The 21,434-nt window shown below is 47.9% G+C and overlaps 2 protein-coding genes across 7 annotated transcripts in view; one reads left to right on the top strand and one right to left on the bottom strand.

The window, feature by feature from the left end:
• The window catches only part of CFAP77 (cilia and flagella associated protein 77), a 574,339-nt gene that overhangs the window by 485,009 nt on the left and 67,896 nt on the right, over window positions 1-21,434 (bottom strand). The gene's annotated exons all lie outside the window — the stretch shown is intronic.
• Window positions 1-21,434, top strand: part of TTF1 (transcription termination factor 1) — a 105,148-nt gene that overhangs the window by 43,446 nt on the left and 40,268 nt on the right. For all 4 annotated transcript variants that reach the window (XM_029613687.1, XM_029613688.1, XM_029613685.1 and 1 more), the window contains exons 7-8: window positions 1,230-1,455; window positions 12,469-12,558. In XM_029613687.1, the coding sequence (XP_029469547.1) occupies window positions 1,230-1,455; window positions 12,469-12,558 (316 nt within the window). The remainder of the gene's footprint in view (window positions 1-1,229; window positions 1,456-12,468; window positions 12,559-21,434) is intronic.

Raw genomic sequence — 21,434 nt, 5'->3', positions numbered from 1 at the left:
TTTGACGATTACTATGCTTTCAGGTTTTTGAGGGAGAAAGGGTTTGTTTGCTTGTTTTTCCCCAGCATATCTCCTTTCTTAGAAGCATTCTCTTCCTCATTCCAGTGAATTTTGTTTTGGATACCAGGTTAAACAATTAAAGCCATATTGTTAATATGAGGAAAAAACAAAACATAAGCCTTTGAGCCTGTATATTGCAATATTTGCAAGCTGTGATAACTTGCCAAGGAACAACCAAAAAAATGTGGTTCATAACCTTTTGAGGCTGTGTAGGTCATTTCTTCAGATGTCATGATGGAAATCTTTATACTCCTTCACATAGAACAGACGGCCAAAAAGTGGAAGAAACAGTCAACATGTCCATAGTGACAATATGGCTGCACTGGGTTCCCAAGAAGAGTAGGCAAGGTCAGCTAACATGAGCAAGGCAGCAAGACTTTGATACGTTCTTAGATATAACTTGAGCTTCAGGCTGGCCTGGCTATATTTCTTAGCTAAGGATAAAAGGAGGACCGATATCCACACATTATCAAGCTTGTATAGCTGGGAGGTATCGTTAGGGCAGCGTGTGGTGGATTAAGGGTAAGGAAAGGGGACTGCCACAACTAGATCAGTGAAGACTGTCAAGCATGTGCAGTTGTCAGCTGAGAGATAGCCTTAGTGTGGGCAAGGGCAACTGGGAAGCTGAGTGAGACAAATAGTACGTTATCAGATAAGGACTATGTTAATATGTTCATTTCCAATGGATGCAATCATGGAGAAACAAATTATTCAAGATTATGTGAATATTTATTACTTACAGAATCCTCTCCCATTGCAGGTATTGCCCTTTTAACTTTTTTCCTTCTTGTTCAGTTTCCTAGTTTTATAAGGTGGCCCCTGCTAAGTATGACCAGTTTTTGCAATGTGTAGTTTGAGCACTGAAAAACCTCTCTTCACCCTCACACAGTTCCTATCTGACACTGTCTGCACATTACACTTCTTTCCTGTGATATAATCTGCTTTTGTCTCACTGGTCCCTATCTATTTTCCCATTGTATATGTCCCATATGACTCTGGTCAAACTGGATAATATTGGTTTATATATATATATATATATATATATATATATATATATATATCCAGTATTCTTTAATGTGTATTTTCCTCTGAAACTGTGTTCTATCCCTTAGCTTGATCAGTGCACTTGAGGTATGGTGTACATATACATTTCAATTGTTTTCACTCAGCTTCAAATCGTGGTCCCTGGAGCAAGGAGGAGACGGAGAGGCTGCTTCAGGTTCTGGAGGAGATGATTCTAAACAAAAGTGACTCTCTGTTACCTCCTGACATGAAGGCAGAGAGTACTCCAGAATTCCTCTATATTCTGCGCGAAAAACTCTACAAGGGCATATCCTGGATAGAGGTGGAAGCTAAAGTGGGAACCAGGAACTGGATGCAGTGTAGATCAAAGTGGTAATTAGAACTTTCTTGCTGCCTTTAAATTGTGTCATGGCTATGAGACCTATAGCTTAATCCACAGGCACAGTAGCAGGGTTTGCTCTTACAAGTGTGAATCTTTGACTTACAAGATTGATAAATATCACTCTAGTGCTATGACATTATCTTGAAAAATGTTTCATATTTCAGGTTACTACCCTCTACACTCTCACTTTTCCTTGTTCTAAAAGCTATAAAATCTTGAGAGTAGCAGGAACCTCTTCCATGGTCATGGTTACCTTTTTGATTGTTTCTTTCAGGTCTCCCTTTCTGATTTCTCTTTGACCATCCTCCTTTTCCCTTTCTTCCACCCTAGAGTCCCCTGCCCTGTAAGATCTGTCAGTCACATTACTACTGCTCTTTGACTTTTGTTAAAAATAAAAAATATAATCCTTGCAACTCCCTCATGGTACGTCAGGCAGCACTAGTGACCAGCTCCTCTTCCTATTGTTTTGGCCCATTCTACCCTTCAGAGATTCTAACCAATCATTAATGCTCATTATCTGTTTAGCAAGTCAAGTCTTTCTCTCATGTGGGATATTTCTTTCTATGAGTGAAAATTAACGTCAGGGAGCAAGTTTAATGTCCACCTGTTTTTGCTGTTCACAAAAATAGTTTATTATAGTTCCAGCAGTAGTCAAATCAACATTAAAGAACACGTTGGCAGTCCCCTGACACGGACCATGTTTTGGAAAACTGCATCGGGAGGGACCAAATCTACAAGATGAAATTTAAAAAAAATTACAAATATGGAGGTAGACAAAGGGCAATAAGAAAAAATCAGCAGATAGAAATATATTTTCACCAGGAGTTTGAACCAAACAAAGCATAAGAGCAAGGACTTTCTGAAAAAAGAAGGTATAATTAAAATTAAATAGATTATTAATGCAAGCAAATCGGTAGAAAACAAAACAAGAAAAAACAGAAAGGTAAGGCTTTCCAGATATTTAAATGTACACACATACAAAACAGCATTGATAGCACAGTTAAAAAAAGAACATAAGAAATTGCCATACTGGGTATGGTGCATGACATACCTCAAGTCAAAGTTCAACAAGAGGAGCATTTTCTTGTGAATAAAGTAAGCAGGATAAGTGTTCATAGATCCAAGTGCAGACCATATGAGTAGTCTTACCAATGTAAAGCAAGGAGCAGGGGCAGTGGATCATATAACACCTGTAAAGAGACAATCTGAAGAAAACCTTAGCTGAAAAGTTTTATGTAGGGAAGGGAGTGCAAATTGGAAACAGTTAAGGAGAAAGGACATGATTTACATTTGTCCCATGTGTCCAGAGTGTAAAATCGGTGAAGAGATAGGTTAATGGTATTCAGAGGACACCAACATGTCATGCAAATTGCGTCTTCAATGAAAAGCAAAATGGAGACTTTTCTGAAACACTGAAATGGGCTGTAACAAAGACCAGTGGTGTCAGATGATATTACAGATTTGACAGGAGGCAGAAAAAATAGAAGCGCACAGGTTAAAAATTTTGAATCATCAGGAGGGGGTTTCAAAAAAAGTAAATGTCGATTAGTGTATAGAGTACACTTGAACCCCGTTTGAGAAATCAGTATGGATAGCAAGTAGCACCTTTAAAATAAATCAGAGAAAATTGTTTTTCATTCAATGCACAATTAAGCTCTGGAATTTGTTGCCAGAGGATGTGGAATTTGTTGCCAGAGGATGTGGTGTAGTTATTGCAGCTCGGTTTTAAAAAAGGTTTGGATAAGTTCTTGTAGGAGAAATTCATGAACTGCTATTAATTAAGTTGACTTAGGAAATAGCCACTGCTATTACTGGCATTAGTAGCATGGGATCTATTTAATGTTTGGGTACTTGCCAGGTATTTGTAGCCTGGATTGGCCATTGTTGGAAACAGGATGCTGGGCTTGATGGATCCTTGGTCTGACCCAGTATGGCAACTTCTTATGTTTCTGTGTTCTTATATCCGCAAGATAAAAAGTTAATAAACATAGAACTTGCCTGGGTAAGGAACTCCTCACGAGTAGCGCAAACCCTCCATAAATGGAAGAACTGTCCTGATATTATCCCTCAAAGAGCGTGGATGGAAACTTCTGTATCAAAGGACCGTATTCTTATTAGTAGGCTTTTTAAAAAGTTTAGTCTTAAAGCTGCCATTCCCTGTACGTACCTGGATCAGTCTAGACCGTGGGTTGAGCCTCCTGTCCAGCAGATGGAGACAGACTAAAACTGAAAAGGGTATCCTATATCAGGACAGAGCCTACCCTGCAACCCTTCAGTATTTGTCTGTCTCCAGATAAGAACATAAGAAAATGCCATACTGGGTCAGACCAAGGGTCCATCAAGCCCAGCATCCTGTTTCCAACAGTGGCCAATCCAGGCCATAAGAACCTGGCAAGTACCCAAAAACTAAGTCTATTCCATGTAACCATTGCTAATGGCAGTGGCTATTCTCTAAGTGAACTTAATAGCAGGTAATGGACTTCTCCTCCAAGAACTTATCCAATCCTTTTTTAAACACAGCTATACTAACTGCACGAACCACATTCTCTGGCAACAAATTCCAGAGTTTAATTGTGCGTTGAGTAAAAAAGAACTTTCTCCGATTAGTTTTAAATGTGCCCCATGCTAACTTCATGGAGTGTCCCCTAGTCCTTCTACTATCCGAAAGAGTAAATAACCGATTCACATCTACCCGTTCTAGACCTCTCATGATTTTAAACACCTCTATCATATCCCCCCTCAGTCGTCTCTTCTCCAAGCTGAAAAGTCCTAACCTCTTTAGTCTTTCCTCATAGGGGAGTTGTTCCATTCCCCTTATCATTTTGGTAGCCCTTCTCTGTACCTTCTCCATCGCAATTATATCTTTTTTGAGATGCGGCGACCAGAATTGTACACAGTATTCAAGGTGCGGTCTCACCATGGAGTGATACAGAGGCATTATGACATTTTCCGTTTTATTCATCATTCCTTTTCTAATAATTCCCAACATTCTGTTTGCTTTTTTGACTGCCGCAGCACACTGAACCGACGATTTCAATGTGTTATCCACTATGACACCTAGATGGATCAGCTCACCCTGCAGTTCCCTGATCTGGGCTAGTAGCTCTTTCCCAGTTTGGGTACTTCCCTTAGTGGATCAAGCAAGTATTTTTATTCTGTTTCTGAAAAAAAAAATAAAAGAAGGGAATTGGCTTTGTTGTGTTTTCTGGAGACAGCACTGTCTCCATGCTCTTGAGGGGCTTAGGGGGGCTTGGCCCCTTGTGTTCGCATAGCCTAAGCCCCTATTCCTGGTGCTCCTAGTGGGGGTGAAACTAGTGGTCCAGTCACTTCCCCCTCACCGGGCTGCCTTTTTTTCGTTCAGGAGAGTTCCTCCCCTGTTAGTGCAGGTATCATTGCCTGCATTCAGCTTACAAAAAAAAAAAAAGGAGATACATTTTCTTTCACAAGCCTGTTTTTTTATTTTCCCTTTGGGGACAGAGTAATTTTCTTTCTCCGGCAGCCTGGTGTTAGTGGAGGAGCATGCAGGGTTCAGTCATCTGCCTCCGCTCCTCCCGGCAGCAAGGGTTCTCTCTCAGCTGATTTGATCGCGGCTCCTCTTCAGTGAGAATGCCACGATCGCAGTGCTGCCTGGCTTGTGGGGAGCCCTTGACGCGTTTTCCGTGTGAGGGGCTCTTTCATCGTGCGTACCGGGTGGGGAAGGCCCCTCCCAGGCAGTGCGCTCTAATCCAGCCTGGGGTCGTTCCTCTCAGCGCGTGGCCAGGCTGTTCCTGGGTCGGCAAACCGTGGGAACGGTGGCCATCTTGGGAACATAAGAAAATGCCATACTGGGTCAGATCAAGGGTCCATCAAACCCAGCAGCCTGTTTCCAACAGTGGCCAATCCAGGCCATAAGAACCTGGCAAGTACCCAAAAACTAAGTCTATTCCATGTTACCATTGCTAATGACAGTGGCTATTCTCTAAGTGAACTTAATAGCAGGTAATGGATTTCTCCTTCAAGAACTTATCCAATCCTTTTTTAAACACAGAATTTCAGCAGCTCCCGATTCGGAGCTGCTCACCGTGGAAGATGCAAATTTTTTAGGGTCTCCCCCCGATTTGAGCCCTGTGCGGCCCCAGGACGTGATCCCTGACCCCTCCTCCCCCCCCCCCCCCGGGCAAGTCTAGACCTCGTTTTTCATCAGAATTTGTGCTCCTCATGCACAAATCCTATCTGGCCAGCTTGCAGGAGGAGGAGGATCCCTCACCAGGTCCTCCGCCAGCCAAGCTCCCTCGGTTGGACCTTCCGCTCCCGCCTGCTGCTCCGGACGCGCAGGGGTTGGTGCGGGTGGTCCTGGGGGCTCCTTCTTTTCCAGACCCTCTGGCGCCTTTGGGGACCCCTGATCCGGATCCGAATTTGGATTTGGCGGAGACGCTCCCTCCTTTGGAGGGGGATGATCCCAGAGTTCTCAGTTTGTTTCAGAAAGAGGAGTTGGAACCCATCATCCCTTTTGTCCTTCAGGAGTTAGGGATTGAGGGTCCCCCAGCGGATACTCTTACTGCTGCCCTGCCCAAGCACATGGACCTGGTCCTGGCAGGACTCAGGGCTCCGGCTTCTGCTTTTCCTTTTCACCCTATGCACAAATTGCTACTCCACCGGGAATAGGAAGCTCCCAAAGCGGGGCTCCGCGTCGGGAGGGCCATGGACAAACTTTACCCTCTCCCGGAGGACTGCCTGGAAATGCTGAAAATTCCCACGGTGGATTTGTCAGTCTCCGTGGTGACTAAGCACACCACTATTCCGGTAGTGGGTGCTACGGCTTTAAAGGATGTACAGGATCGCAAGCTCGAATTCCACCTTAAGCGTATCTTCGAGGTGCTGGCCTTGGGGATTCGGGCGACTATTTGCAGGAGTCTCATTCAGTGGGCAGGCCTTAGGTGGGTTCAACAGTTACTCGGTACCCAAGACCTCCCGTTTGCTGAGGCGGAGCAGGCTGAAAGGTTGGAAGACGTTATTGCCTATGGAGGAGACGCTCTGTACAATCTTCTCCATGTCCAGGCGAAAGCAATGGCCTCGGCAGTTTCTGCCAGAAGGCTCTTCTGGTTACGCAATTGGTCGGAGGACCTGTAGTCAAAGACGCGGTTGGGCACTCTGCCTTTCAAAGGTAAGTTGCTTTTTGGCGAGGACCTTGAGCAGCTCATGGATTCCTTGGGTGAGAAGAAGGTGCATAAGCTGCCGGAGGACCAACCGAAACAATACCGAGCTTTTGTGCCTTCCCGTTCCCGGTTTCGGGGCCAACGAAGATATATGGCTCGAGGTTGGGGTGCTTCTTCTCGGGCTTATCCTTCCAGGTCTCAGTCTTGGTCTCAGCCCTTTTGAGGTCACCGGCCTTTCCGCGAGGGGGTTTCTCAGCGTACCACCCCGAAGCCCGCTTCCCAATGAGATTCAGTCGACCCATTCCTCCGTTCCCAATCTAGGGGGTCGCCTCTCCTGATTCTTCGAGGAATGGGTCAAGATCACGTCGGACCAGTGGGTTCTCGAGATTATCCGCGACGGTTACGCTTTAGAATTTTCTCGAGATCTGCCGGACCTTTATGTAGTCTCTCCTTGCAGATGTCTCAAGCGGGATGCGGTAGCCCAAACCCTTACCAGGCTTCAGCGACTGGGAGCCATTGTTCCGGTCCCAGAGGAAGAGCTTGGCGCAGGGCAGTATTCCTTCTACTTCATAGTGCCAAAGAAGGAAGATTCCTTCTGCCCGATCTTGGACCTCAAGAGGGTCAACCGGGCCCTCAAGGTACCTCATTTCCATATGGAGGCCCTGAGGGCGGTCATAGCGGCGGTTCATCCCGGCGAATACTTGGCCTCTCTCGACCTCACAGAGACGTACTTACACATCCCGATTCGCTCCGAACACCAGATGTTCCTTCGCTTCCACATTCTGGGCCAGCATTTTCAGTTCCAGGCGCTTCCCTTCGGTCTCGCAAATGCGCCTCGCACCTTCACCGAGGTCATGGTGGTGGTGGTGGCGGCTCTCCATCGCGAAGGAGTCTTGGTCCATCCTTATCTGGACGATTGGCTCGTGAGGGCCAAATCGGAGGATCTTTGCAGGCAGGTGGTCGACCGGGTTCTAGCTCTTCTTACCTCTCTTGGGTGGATAGTCAACTTCCCCAAAAGCCATCTCCAACCTTCTCAGGTGTTGGAATTTCTGGGGGCCTGGTTCGATACTCGGGTCGGCTAAGTGTTTCTGCCCCGTTTGCGGGCGATCAAGCTCATCGGCCAGGTACGCAACCTTATCTCACTTCTGCTCCTGACGGTGTGGGACTACCTCCAGGTGCTGAGGACTATGGCCTCCACCATCGACTTAGTCCCCTGGGCTTTTGTGCATATGCGACCGTTACAGAGAGCTTTGCTATCCTGCTGGCAGCCGGTGTCGGAACAGTGTCAAAATGTTCTCCCACTTTCGGCCTCTATCATCGCCGACATACAGTGGTGGCTTTCACTTCCCCATCTTCTGAAGGGAATGCCTCTTCGGACTCCACAGTGGATCATAGTCACTACGGATGCCAGTCTCTCCAGCTGGGAGCAGTCTGTCAGTCCCAGACCACACAGAGATACTAGTCTCCAGTCCAATCCCGTTGGCACATCAATTGGCTGGAAGCCCGGGCGGTTCGCCTGGCTCTACAGGAGTTTTTGTCCCTGCTCCGAGGCAAGGTGGTGAGGGTCCTCTCCTACAACTCCACTACGGTAGCTTATATCAACCGGCAGGGGGGCACTCAGAGTCGCCTGGTGGCCCTGGAAGCCAGTCGGCTTCTTGCCTGGGTGGAGCGTCACCTGGATTGCCTGGCGGCCTCCCACATAGCGGGCAAGGAAAATGTACAAACCGATTTTCTCAGTCAGCATCTAGATCCGGAAGAGTGGGAGCTCTCTGACGAAGCCATGGACTTGATCATCAGCAGGTGGGGTCCCCCGCACCTGGACCTCATGGCGACCTTGGACAATTCCAAAGCCAACAGGTTCTTGAGCCGCTGGAGGGAGCACTGTTCGGAGGGAGTGGACGTGCTAGTTCTCCCCTGGCCCTCGGACGTCCTTCTCTATGTGTTTCCTCCATGGCCTCTCGTGGGCAAAGTGCTCCAAAGAATAGAACTTCACGAGGGGCCGGTCATCCTGGTAGCTCCAGAATGGCCCCGCAGGCCGTGGTTCGCGGATCTGGTCAACCTGGTGTTGGATGGCCCTCTTCGACTCGGCCATCTTCCTCATCTGCTTCGACAGGGTCCCGTATTTTTCGAACAGGCGGATCGCTTTTGTCTAGCGGCCTGGCTTTTAAACGGTGATGTCTGAGGCGTAAAGGCTATAAGGAGCGGGCGCATAAGTCATCTACTTCCTTGGCTTATGTTCGCGTTTGGAAAGTCTTTGAGAATGCCTGTTTTGAATCTGGTGTCTCGGCATGTTCGGCGCCGGTCGCCATGGTTCTTTCCTTTCTTCAGAAAGGCCTCTCCAAGGGTCTTTCCTTCAATTCGTTGTGCGTCCAAGTGTCCGCTCTCGGTTCTCTTCTCGGTATAGTTGACGGGCATACCTTGGCGTCTCACTCGGATGTTGCTCGGTTCTTGAAGGGCGCCAAACATTTGAGGCCCCCCGTCCGTCCCACATGTCCATCCTGGAATCTCAATTTAGTCCTCCGGGCTCTCTGTGGGGCTCCGTTCGAACCTCTCAGACGGGCTACTCTAAAGGATCTTACACTTAAGGCGGTTTTCTTAGTTTCTATTAGTTCTGCTCGTCAGATTTCAGAGATTAAAGCGCTGTCCTGTCTGGAGCCCTTCCTTCGTTTTTCAGATTCGGGAGTCTCTCTCAAGATTGTTCCTTCCTTTTTGCCGAAGGTTGTTTCTTCCTTCCATGTTAATCAGTCTGTGGAGCTTCCTGCTTTTTCTGCGGAGGACATCGCAGGTCCCGATGGGGGCGATCTTCGTCGGCTTGATGTGAAACGTGTGTTGATCCGTTATTGCAAGTCACTAATGAGTTTAGAATCTCTGATCATCTTTTTGTCCTCTGGAGTGGTCCAGATAGGGGCAAACAGGCCTCTAGGACTACTATTGCTCGGTGGTTGAAGGAAGCGATTGCCTCAGCTTATCTTTGCCAAGCTGTACAGTTCCTGAGGGCTTGAAGGCTCACTCTTTGCATTCTCAGGCTACTTCATGGGTGGAGAGTCAGTCATTCTGTCCGCAAGAAATCTGCAGGGCCGCTACATGGACATCCCTGCATACCTTTGTTCGGCATTACCGTCTAGATGTGCATGCCCCAGTCTTCGGTTCTTTTGGGCGGCAGGTGCTTTGAGCGGGACTGTCTCGGTCCCACCTGGTCTAGGGAAGCTTTGGTACATCCCACGGTCTGGACTGATCCGGGTACGTACAGGGAAAGGAAAATTAGTTCTTACCTGTTAATTTTCTTTCCTGTAGTATCATGGATCAGTCCAGATGACCTTCCCTGGTTTCTTTCTTTTCTGCCATCTGCTCGAAGTTTTTTCCTACAGGTCTCTAGATGGATATTACCTATCATTCTATTCAGGACACCGGAAGCATCTGTATTGATGTCCAAGGATATGCAAGAGCACTATTTTACAGAGTCCATTCCTCATTGATAATTGTTTTCGGTGGTTAATCTGTTGCCTCTTGTTTACTTGCTTGATCTATATTTCGGGGTTTATCTTAGTTCTTATCTGCTTTGACAATGGTTATACTGAAGGGTTGCAGGGTAGGCTCTGTCCTGATATAGGATACCCTTTTCAGTTTTAGTCTGTCTCCATCTGCTGGACAGGAGGCTCAACCCACGGTCTGGACTGATCCGTGGTACTACAGGAAAGAAAATTAACAGGTAAGAACTAATTTTCCTTTGGAAAAATAAATTAAGATGTCCAAAAAAGGCATCTCATGGTAGTTGATTTGAGCAGTAAATTTAAGATTTGGATTGTAGGAGTTTAGTCAGTCAATGAAAAGAAAGAACTGTATATCAGTATGCTTCCAAATAAGAAAATCATCATCAATGTACCGATACCAAGATAGGATAAACATGTAAAAGGGAGATGGGTAAACTAATAAGCATTCAAACTTAGATACATAGATACATATAAGCAGGCAATATTGGGGGCATAGTGGACCCCCCTAGCTGTGCCTTTCACTTGCTGATAAACCGTGCTTTTCAATGTGAAGAAATTATTGGTAAGGGCAATGCATGTAAGCTGAACCAAAAATTGTGTGGGAACCTGAAGATGGTGCTGATGATTTTGTAAAGTCTCTGCAACTACTTTGATTGCCTCTAGTTGAGGAATGTTCGAATAGAGCAATTCAGTATCAAGAATGGCAAGAACAGGGTCAGATGGAAGGGAGATCTGGTTAAGTAAAGAGTTAAAGTGGCTAGAGTCGCGTATATAAGAAGGGACAGTGGGGATAAGTGGTTTAAGAAAATAATAGACAAAGCAGGACAGGGTTTTAAAGAGGGAACAGATAACCGGAGACAATGGGTCTACCAGGGGGATTATGAAGGGTCTTATGTATCTTAGGGAGAATATAGAAAACTGAAGCTTCTCATGAGGTTATGTAATCATTCATTGTCATAACATGAGGTAGTCCAGCACATCTTTACTGTTTCTGCCTCCCTCTTGTTCATCCTGTCTCAAAGATTCACTCACTTGTAGAAAGCTATGTAAAGTCACTCTGCTTCTTTCCTAAAGAGACTGTTAACATGTCAGCACAAACAAGTGAATTTTCACTATGTTAATGAATTCCAGTTGTTGGCAGTTTTTGATTGCAGTACTTCTTTCAAGTACGATTTAAAATATCGTCCGATATATTTTAAATCGTCAAAAATCGTTAGAAGCGCGATAATAGGATTATAATAATAGGAGAATAGGAATTCCCCCGATTTATCGTCAAAAATCGTAAATCGGGGGAAGGGGGAGGGCGGAAAAACCGGCACACTAAAACAACCCTAAAACCCACCCCGACCCTTTAAAATAAATCCCCCCACCCTCCCGAACCCCCCCAAAATGCCTTAAATTACCTGGGGTCCAGAGCGGGGGTCCCGGTGTGATCTTTTACTCTCGGGCCTGCGGTGCGTTGTAGAAATGACGCCGGCGCTACCTTTGCCCTGTCATATGACAGGACAAAGGTAGCGCCGGCGCCATTTTGTTTTTTGTCCCCCGACGTCAGGAGGGTAGGAGATCGCTCCCGGACCCCCGCTGGACCCACAGGGACTTTTGGCCAGCTTGGGGGGGCCTCCTGACCCCCACAAGACTTGCCAAAAGTCCAGCAGGGGTCCGGGAGCGACCTCCTGCACTCGAATCGTTTTGCCGTACAAAATGGCGCCGGCCATACGCCGTATGGCCGGCGCCATTTTGTACGGCAAAACGACGTCAGGAGCGTAGGAGATCGCTCTCGGACCCCCGCTGGACCCCCAGGGACTTTTGGCCAGCTTGGGGGGGCCTCCTGACCCCCACAAGACTTGCCAAAAGTCCAGCGGGGGTCCGGGAACGACCTCCTGCAGTCGAATCGTTTTGCCGTACGGCCGGCGCCATTTTGTGCAAAATGGCGCCGACCTGTCATATGACAGGGCAAAGGTAGCGCCGGCGCCATTTCTACAACGCACCGCAGGCCCGAGAGTAAAAGATCACACCGGGACCCCCGTTCTGGACCCCAGGTAATTTAAGGCATTTTGGGGGGGTTCAGGAGGGTGGGTGATTTATTTTAAAGGGTCGGGGTGGGTTTTAGGGATGTTTTAGTGTGCCGGTTTTCCCGCCCTCCCCCGATTTACGATTTACACGATATTTACAAAAACAAAACCGCGACGATCCGATTCCCTCCCCCCCCCCAGCCGAAATCGATCGTTAAGACGATCGATCACACGATTCACATCTCTAGTATCTATACATCTTTTGAAAAACTGTACATCGTATAAGAGTGTGGTGGAATGTTCTACAGATGCATTAAATGCAATGGGCTGAGTAAAGATTGTTTCCTTTTTTTTTGTGCTTGAAGGACTGATCTGTTAACCACAAAGATGACACAGGGGCAGAAAGTGTATTCTGGACACAAAGCGCTGCAGGCCAAAATCAATATGATAAAAAGGTGAGAGCCAAAATCAGAGCAAGCAGAATATGGAAATTTCCTAGCGTGTAGCCAGTTGGACTCAGGACCAGTGGGTTATGTGCTCTTCTGCTAGCAGATGGGAGACTGAGTCAGATTTCAAAGCTGACGTCACTCTAGATATACCCCTGCAGTAACCTCAGCTCTTCAGTATGTCTCCGTCTCCTAGCAGATGCGGATACTATCCCACACACTAGAATAGTGTTAAGAATTGCAGCAAAGAAGAAAAAAAAATGTTTACCTTAAAGAAAATTGAGTTCCACTCTCCTGCGGTGAAACCGAAGGGTCCCTCCCCCAGTTGAGAATTCCTGAGGTGATTTCCGATATCCCTCAGAGGTGTGCCTTGGACCGGTAGCCGGTTCCCGGCGTGGACTTAGCCCCCAGTGGCTGAAAGGCAGTGGGTGCACAACCGAGCGCAATGGTGAAGGTAAAGCCCTCTCCCCCCGCAGCTGGAGACTGTCCGGGCACACGATAGGTAAGCGCCAAAACCAGGTAAGCAGAAAACTTTAAATTCAGGTCTCCGACTCTCGGATTGCCGTACCGATTCTGTTTTCTCTTCTGGCGAGGTAAAAAGGGAGCACCGATCGGGTTGAGCAGCCCTGGTTGGGCTGGGCCCCAATCCGGTGCAGGGGTCCATGAGGAGACCCTCGGGGGCGCCATCTTACACGCTGGGGGGTGTCGGCACCATCTTCCCTTCTCAACCGGTGGTATGTGCGGGGCAGGCCGGAAGGCTGATGCGCCCAACTTGGGTGCATCCAATACAGACTTGCGCACACCGCACATAACTACGCTCACAGCTGCGCTTACAACTACACGCGCGCATTGAAGTACATTAACCTGTGTGCCTAGCCATAGAGGCAATGGCACCGGCATCCAAGAAGCCCAGAGGGCACTCTCTTTGCACAGCCTGAACTGGAGTCCTGCTTGTGTCAGCATTGTGAAGAAGCCCAGGGGGAACCAAAGCCTGGTCCCTTACTATCTGAGAATGGGTCTGTAACTAATACATACGATAGCACCCCGGATCTATGCAACTCCGAAATGGCTTCTCCACAAGAGGGCACCTCAGGGGCCCCTACTCCAACTCTTCCTGGGATTAACATGGACCCAGGGACCTTCTCTTGAATATAATTTTTCCAAGGGCTGCAAGCCTTCGTTCAGGCACAATCAGCCCCAGCTACGACCCGCCCTCAACCCCTGCTGGAAGCACAAGATCCTCCCGGCCCTGCTCGGATGCCTCGAGACATGCCTCACCTAACCAAGAATTTCCCTGACAGGGACTCGGACACCTCAGATGATGATGGTGGCTCCCTGGAAGAAGGAGAAATCCCTTCAGGCCTGGAACCATACTGAACCATGCTTTGCTTCTTCCACAGGGATGAATTACCGGACTTGTTTCCCAGACTCTGAAGACTCTGGGTATTCCAGGCATGGGCCCTATGGCGGAACCAAAGAAGAACCCCATCTTGGTATCCCTTCGTAAAGCCTCATGCTACTTCCCTATGATGGAAGCCATCCAGGAACTGGTGGCACGTTCCTGTTTGCTTCTCAAGAGAGAGGCAAGCAACTCGGGAACATATACTGGTGAAATGATTGAACCAGCAGCAGCCTTTCTGACGGATGCAAGCTCAGAACTGGTGCGGACCTCAGCCAGAGGAGTAGCCTTGGTAGTGGCAGCCAGAAGACAGTTATGGTTGCGGAATTGGTCTGCAGACGTGACCTCTAAAGTGAATCTCACGAGGATGCCCTTTAAAGGATCTCTGTTATTCGGAAGCGAATTGGAGAAGTTAGCCAGCAAGTGGGGCAAATCTCCAGTGCCTTGGCTACCGAAGGACAGGGGTAAAAGATCCCAGCGCCCCTCCCTCAGAAGAACTAGGGGCAGAGGCTCTCAACGCTTTCGCCCTTACAGAAACTCACAGTTTCAGGCACCTCTTCCCTCAGGAAGGTCTCAGCCCTTTCGGAACAGACAAACCAAGAGAGGAACAGGCCCGGGGGCAGGCTCTGGTCATACTCCCCAATGAGAATGGGATGACCCATTCACGGGAAGAGGAAATAGGGGGGGGGGGGGGTCGCCTTTCCCTCTTCTTTCAATGATGGGTTGAGATCACATTGGACAAATAGGTACTAAACATCATTTGAGAAGGTTACACTGGAGTTCTGCAGCATCCCTCGGGACAAATTTATGATGTCACCCTGCCACTCCCACACCAAGAGACTGGCAGTGGCAACCACTCTGACAAGACTACTCAGCCTGAAGGCAATAACTCTGGTTCCTACGCCCCAACAAAATATGGGGCGACATTCCATCTATTTTATCATTCCCAAAAAAGAAGGATCATTCCGACCCATCTTGGATCTCAAGAATGTCAACCATCATCTGCGGATACTACACTTCCGCATGGAGACTCTTTGCTCCGTAATAATGGCAGTACAATCAGGAGAGTTCCTAACCTCCCTGGACCTCTCCGAAGCCTGCCTTCTCATTCCAGTCCATCAAGATCACCAGCATTTTCTACGCTTTGTGATACTGGGTCATCATTACCAGTTCCAAGCGCTACCCTTCAGCCTAGCAACAGCCCCCAGAACATTCTCCAAAATTATGGTGGTCGTGGTGGCAACACTGAGGAAGGAAGGGATCTTGGTACACCCTTACCTGGATGACTGGCTGATCAGGGCGAAGCCTTCGGAAGAGAGCTGACAGGTGACCAGCAGAGTCAAGAACCCTACTGCAGGAGCTCGGTTGGGTCGTGAACACGGTCAAGAGCAGTCTGCAGCCCTCTCAGTCTCTAGAGAACCTGGGGGCCTGTTTCGACATCAAACAGAAGAAAGTCTTCCTCCCTCCCCCAAGGAGAAGGAAACTGATGGAACAATTACGATGATTGATGACCAATGCATGCCCCAAGGTATGGAACTATCTTCAAGTCCTCGGCCTCATGGCATCAACCCTGGAGGTTGTTCCGTGGGCAAGGGCCCACATGCGACCACTCCAGTGCTCCTTACTGTCACACTGGAACCCACTGTCCCAGGACTACTCAATTCGCCTCAAACTACCAGCAGAGGTATGTTCTCAGCTTCAGTGGTGGCTACAGGAAGACCACCTAAGCAGAGGAGTAAGCCTATTCCCATCGAACTGGATCGTGCTCACCACAGATGTGAGCCTGCGAGGGTGGGGAGCCCATTGTCAGGAACTGACGGCCCAGGGACAATGAGCAAGGAAGAGGCGGAATGGAACATAAACCACCTGGAAGCTCGAGCAGTCAGACTAGCGTGCCTGCGATTCAGCCACAGACTCCGAGGCAAAGCAATTCGAGTAATGTCGAACAACGCTACAACGGTTGCTTACATCAACCGCCAGGGAGGAACCAAGAGCCAGCAGGGGTCTCTGGACATAGATCCTCTCATGGTATGGGCGAAGATAAACCTTCAAGGGATTTCGGCCTCCCACAGCTCAGGAAAAGACAACGTCTCAGCAGACTTCCTCAGCAGAGAGAGCCTGGACCCGGGGGAATGGACGCTGTTGACCACAGCCTTCCAACTGATAGTAAATCGCTGGGGCCTCCCAGCCATGGATCTATTGGCCACCTATCTCACTGCCCAAGTCCCCAGGTTCTTCAGCCGCAGACGAGAACCACAGTCCCAAGGGATCGACGCTCTCATCCAGACTTGGCCAGAGGAAGACTTTCTGTACGCCTTCCACCCATGGCCGCTACTGCGTAAGGTCATCCGCAAGATAGAGCATCACAGGGGACTAGTTCTACTAGTGGCCCAGGATTGGCCAAGTCGACCAAAGACTCCTTGCAGGGAACCCTCTGTGTCTACCTCCACACAGAGACCTGCTCCGGCAGGGCCTGATTCTTCACGAAGATCCGTCTCGATTCTCTCTTACGGTCTGGCCCTTGAGATGACTCGCTTGAAGAAGCACAGTTACTCGAAGGCCGTGATTGACACCCTGCTCCAAGCGCGTACGTTCTCCATTTCCCTGTCATACATACGGATCTGGAGAATATTCGAAGCCTGGTGCGAGGACTGCGGGATACTCCCGCGGACGGCCAAGATTCCCATGATTCTGGACTTCCTACAGGATGGTATGAAGAAGGGGTTGTCACTCAACTCCCTCAAGGTCCAAGTAGCCACACTGTCCTGCTTCAGAGCCGAAGTGAACAGTATCAGTCTATCAGCTCATCCGGATTTGACCCATTTCCTAAAAGGAGTTAAACAACTCCGGCCACCCCTAAAGTGGCCGGTGCCCCTATGGAACCACAATCTAGTATTAGACTTCTGTAATTGAGAGAAAAACCTCTGGCTAATAGGACCAATAAAAAACCAGTTCTAAAGAGTCATAAAAGTGAGAGGTTTAATAAAAAGAAATGCGTCTTTTCTTTGGAGCAGCGAGACATACAAAGCAATGGTTGTAGCTCTAAACCTGCACAATGAATTAACGTGCGTGTTCAGCAATTTAAGGGTTACCTTCAGTCAATCAACAGGTGTCTGCATATGCCCACCCATTATCTCATAGCCAATTAATACATTTTAGCATGTGTACATGCTCTGTTACTATGGGCAGAAGTCTCTTTTGTAATTTCTAGAAATTCAGACCAAGTTAGTTTCGTTTTAATGCAGGTATGATGTCATCTGTGCGGGCTGTGAATCCACTAGGTGTAGTTTTGTGCTGGCTATTCTTACATTCCCCCCTTTGAAGGGTTTCTCCTAGGAATCCTTCACACCTATCTGCGTCGCACATCGCCTGTCTTATGTTGTTCCGCCTGTTAAGGCTATTCCTTACTGGCTAGAGACTTACCCGTCCTGGTACCAATGTGCTCATTTTTCACAGATAGTTATTATGGGTGATGGGGGAATGGCGTGTTGATGTCATTGGAATCCAGGAGCATAAGGTTCAAGGTTTCAGCTTGATTTAGCATGATCCGTGCGCTGGTCTGAGTTACCAGAATTTCGGAGACTTGATCGCGGCATCTTCGTAGGCAGATACAAAGGCATGGCAAGCAGAGGCAGACAACAAGCCCTAGTAAGGCAATTGTACATATGGAGCCAATTAAATTTTTGAATCCTGAACCTAAGCTAGAGAACCAAGATCCAAGGGATCCAAATGGATCACTGACATCAAGTCCTTTCCAGGTTTGCGCAGGTACATGTGCAATTGACATCATGTTGCGGGTGATTTCTTCAATTACTTCACCCTGGTCGTCTATTTGGAGACAACAGTTACTAAGGTTAAATTTACCACATAGTCCTCCTTCCGCAGCTAGTAAGTAATCTAATGCTAGACGGTTCTGGTAAATAGCATTCCGGAAACCCTTTTGCTGTGTAGCTAATATTCTCAGAGCTTTTGCAGTTTATTAGTAATTATTTCAACAACAGCTTGTAATCTTATAATACGATTTAACATATATATTGGAGTTCTATAACCCCAAGAGCCATCCTGAGCCCGGGAGGCTGGATCATAATATGCTATAATTCGTTCTGGAGGCCATTCATCATATTTCCAATTACCTATCTTAAGGTCTCTCCTCTTGCGCTCATCTGCGTATGTACTATATAGGGGCATCCCTAGTTGTTGACCCATTTGTAGGGGGATTAAGAAAAATGAGGGACGAATAGTACGTATAGTACAGGTTCCAAACCAATCATTCAGTAAGGAGGCGTGTGCGTATTTTCCACATATCCAATACAAACCATGTGGGGCAGGCCAAATGGTCGGGATCTTGCGTGAACCTATCGAGAGAAGGGGCTCAGTAGTCCAGAGGGTTAGGTTTGGGATAACGGACGAATTTGGCCAATGGGTGTAGCTGATGGTGGAAGAAGTGTAGTTAAGGGTAGTCTGAAGCATGCAAGAGGAATTACCTACTGCTGTGGCGTGGTCCACAGTGTAGGGCCTATGGATACACAAGGTGGGTATTATGGAATGAGCTAATATCCATCGGGCTTTGCCAAACCGTGGGGGTAGAAAAAGAGAGGAAGCATTGTGCAGTATGGACCAATTCCATTCTTTGGCTTCCATGGCCAGTTGTCTCCCATATTGGTAGCACCACAGACATAACAGTTGGAAACATTAAGTGAGGTAGTTATGGCGTTTGCAAGGTCAATAAACAAATTTCGTGCAGTGTGGGATATGGGAAAGGGTTCATTAACGTGTTGGTAGAATTCTTTAAAAACAGCAGAATGATCTAGGGGACTCTTACGGGTAGTAACCTTCTGAAGATATAAGAGCCCTCCAGGGTTGGCTCCTGTGGCATAAATTTGAATACCAAAGACATTGCCCCATATACGTAGGAATTCAGATGGCTTGAAATGGGTAAAATTGACTTTGTTACAAGTATTTAAGGCACAGTCTGACAGGCTTGGGACCAAAGTCAACGAAGCAGTCTTGGGGGTAATATGCCAGGTGGCGAAGGCCACGCAATCCCAATAGCCGCAATAGGAGTGGGTTTCGGTTAAGGCACAACGAGATTTATGAAATTGAGCTGGCCACTTCACTGGACATATATATTTGTGGTTGTGCATGTAGGTATGATGCCAGTCCAGGGAGGGGCCACAGGTGTGAAGGAGATCCCATTTGGGGATCAGTGAACATACCTCCAGTAGGAGGGACACTGCCTTCTCGAGTTGGGACAATGGGGCTGAAACCAAAAGCTGGCCTGTGGGTGAACTCCCCCCATGGGCCTGTATCCATTGCTGGGCGGGAGCTTCAGTAGGGTCAAAGCAGGTAATGGTTGTCTGCACGGTGCACACACTATACCATGTAGAGTTATGGGAACAATGTGTAACTGTCCCTTCATATTCGTAACAGACTTGTATAGCAGGGTGGAAGTTTTAGTCGTACCGTCTATTGTAATGGAGATGCAAGCGTCACAATTCGGGTCAATGGAGCAGGTGGGGAATATACTGCTCCTGAGGGTTAGTACACAAAAAAGGATAAACATTATTGCCGGTCACAAAATTACTATGCCGAACTGGAAATACAAAAACAAACCAATAGTAGTAAAGATAATAAACAGGACAAGAAAAATACACATTCAGGTGTCAAAGGAGAAGAACAGGGGCTGATGTAACATTTTAGTCCAAGTCCTTAATTGAGGGTAAGTGTCCGTAAGTATCTGTATGGCAGTTCGTATCTGTCAGTTGGGGCTAGGGGCGTATGTCCTTAAGGTGAGTCCACACTGTGTCTTGTCCGAGCTTAACAGCTGTTGGAGTCACAGCAGAGACTGGGAAGGGTCCCACGTACACAGGGTCCTTCCAGCTCTTGTGTGTGTAGTTCTTTCTCCATGCTAAATCACCGACTTTCACGGGAGGGGATCGTTCGTCTTCCCCAGACCGGTCACAGGAGGATCCTTCAAAAGAATGAATATAGGTTAGTGCAGCACATAAATTCTTCCAATATGTGGGGAGACGATCCACCATAGCAGTGCTAGGGGTAACCCAATCATGAACCTTCCAGTTTGTAACTGAAACGGAGATAAACGTAAATTGGTGATGGGAGCGTTCCGCAGATAAAGTAAGGCCCACGGCAGACAGTTCAGCCAGGTGCCTTGTGTTTGCGCCATAAGTAACCGTAAGCGAGTTTTCAACAGACCATTGTACCGTTCGACGAGACCGTTGCTCTGGGGCCTATAGACAGCTACACGACGGTGATGGCATCCCAGTATTTGCATAATGGTGTCTACCAATCGATTGACGAAGTGGGTACCGTTATCGGTAACGATGCAGTGAGGAAATCCATGTCTAGGTATGAGTTCCTGGCATAACTCACGAGCCATTACACCACTGGACTCACTTTTGCGGTGGAAGGCCTCAATCCAATGGGAGTATCTGTCCACACAGACCAAAAGATATCTCAGGCGTTGCTCTCTGGTTCCCATATCGGTAAAGTTGCAATGCCACTCAATACCGGGACCTTGCGGTCTCGGAATGTGACCAGGGGTAACCAGGGGACCTCTGCGGGGGATGTTGCCAGTACAGATGTGGCACATCTGGACAGTTTCATGGCATATGGTCCGAATTTTGGGGTTCCACCATGCAGATAGAAGTTCCTCAATAAGCTGGGTGGCTGGCCTGTGCACAGGTAGATGTAAGCTGGTGGCCATATGTCTGGCAGCTATTAGGGGCAGACAGGGTTTCCCTGACAGGTGGGTATACAAAAAGCAATCCTCGCCAGGGTGACTAATGGGTGTGGCTCCAGCACACAACCATTCCTGTATTTCGGCTCCTGTGGGGTCTTGTTGGAGCCTATAGGCAGTCTGAATGGGTGATGGGACATCTTTCTCCTGGTGCCATAGAGAAGTTTCTTCCTCCTTCCGCAGGGTATCTTGTGCCTTAGTCTTGGAGCGAGTCGTCACCATAATGCGAGCTGGGCTGGGCAACTCGTTACATCGTTGTGGTTTGAGATCCTGAAGTTCGTTGTCAACCGGGTGGTTGCCATAGGCTTCCCAAGATGATGTGGGATTCTGATGGCCTTTCACCCAAGTGATGGCGACTTGTTCACCTCTGTCACCAAATTCTTTGAGGGACGTAAACAATTTCTGCCAAATGTGTATACTGTTGAGAGTGGCTCTTGTACTTGTAGTCATCCCTCTCTTTTTCCATTTATGACGATGTTGACGTACCGACGAGAACACGTAATGGGAATCAGTATAAATGGTCAAAGGAACAAGGGGATAGCAGTGTTCTAGCACAAAGTCTAGAACCCATGTGATGGCAATGAGTTCAACTTCCTATACCCCTGTGTCAGGGAGCAGAGAAAACACGTATTTTTCGACAACAGTGTCCGTAAATGGCAGTAGCCGAAGGGCAGCAAAGCCAGTGGAGGTAAGGAGAGTACCACCGGTGTCAGTGAACCAAAATTCACC

This window comes from Rhinatrema bivittatum, chromosome 8 (genome assembly GCF_901001135.1).
Source record: "Rhinatrema bivittatum chromosome 8, aRhiBiv1.1, whole genome shotgun sequence".
Classification (NCBI taxonomy): Eukaryota; Metazoa; Chordata; class Amphibia; order Gymnophiona; family Rhinatrematidae; genus Rhinatrema; species Rhinatrema bivittatum.
Note: the sequence above shows the minus strand (reverse complement) of the source record. Positions and strands in the feature narration are given on the sequence as shown.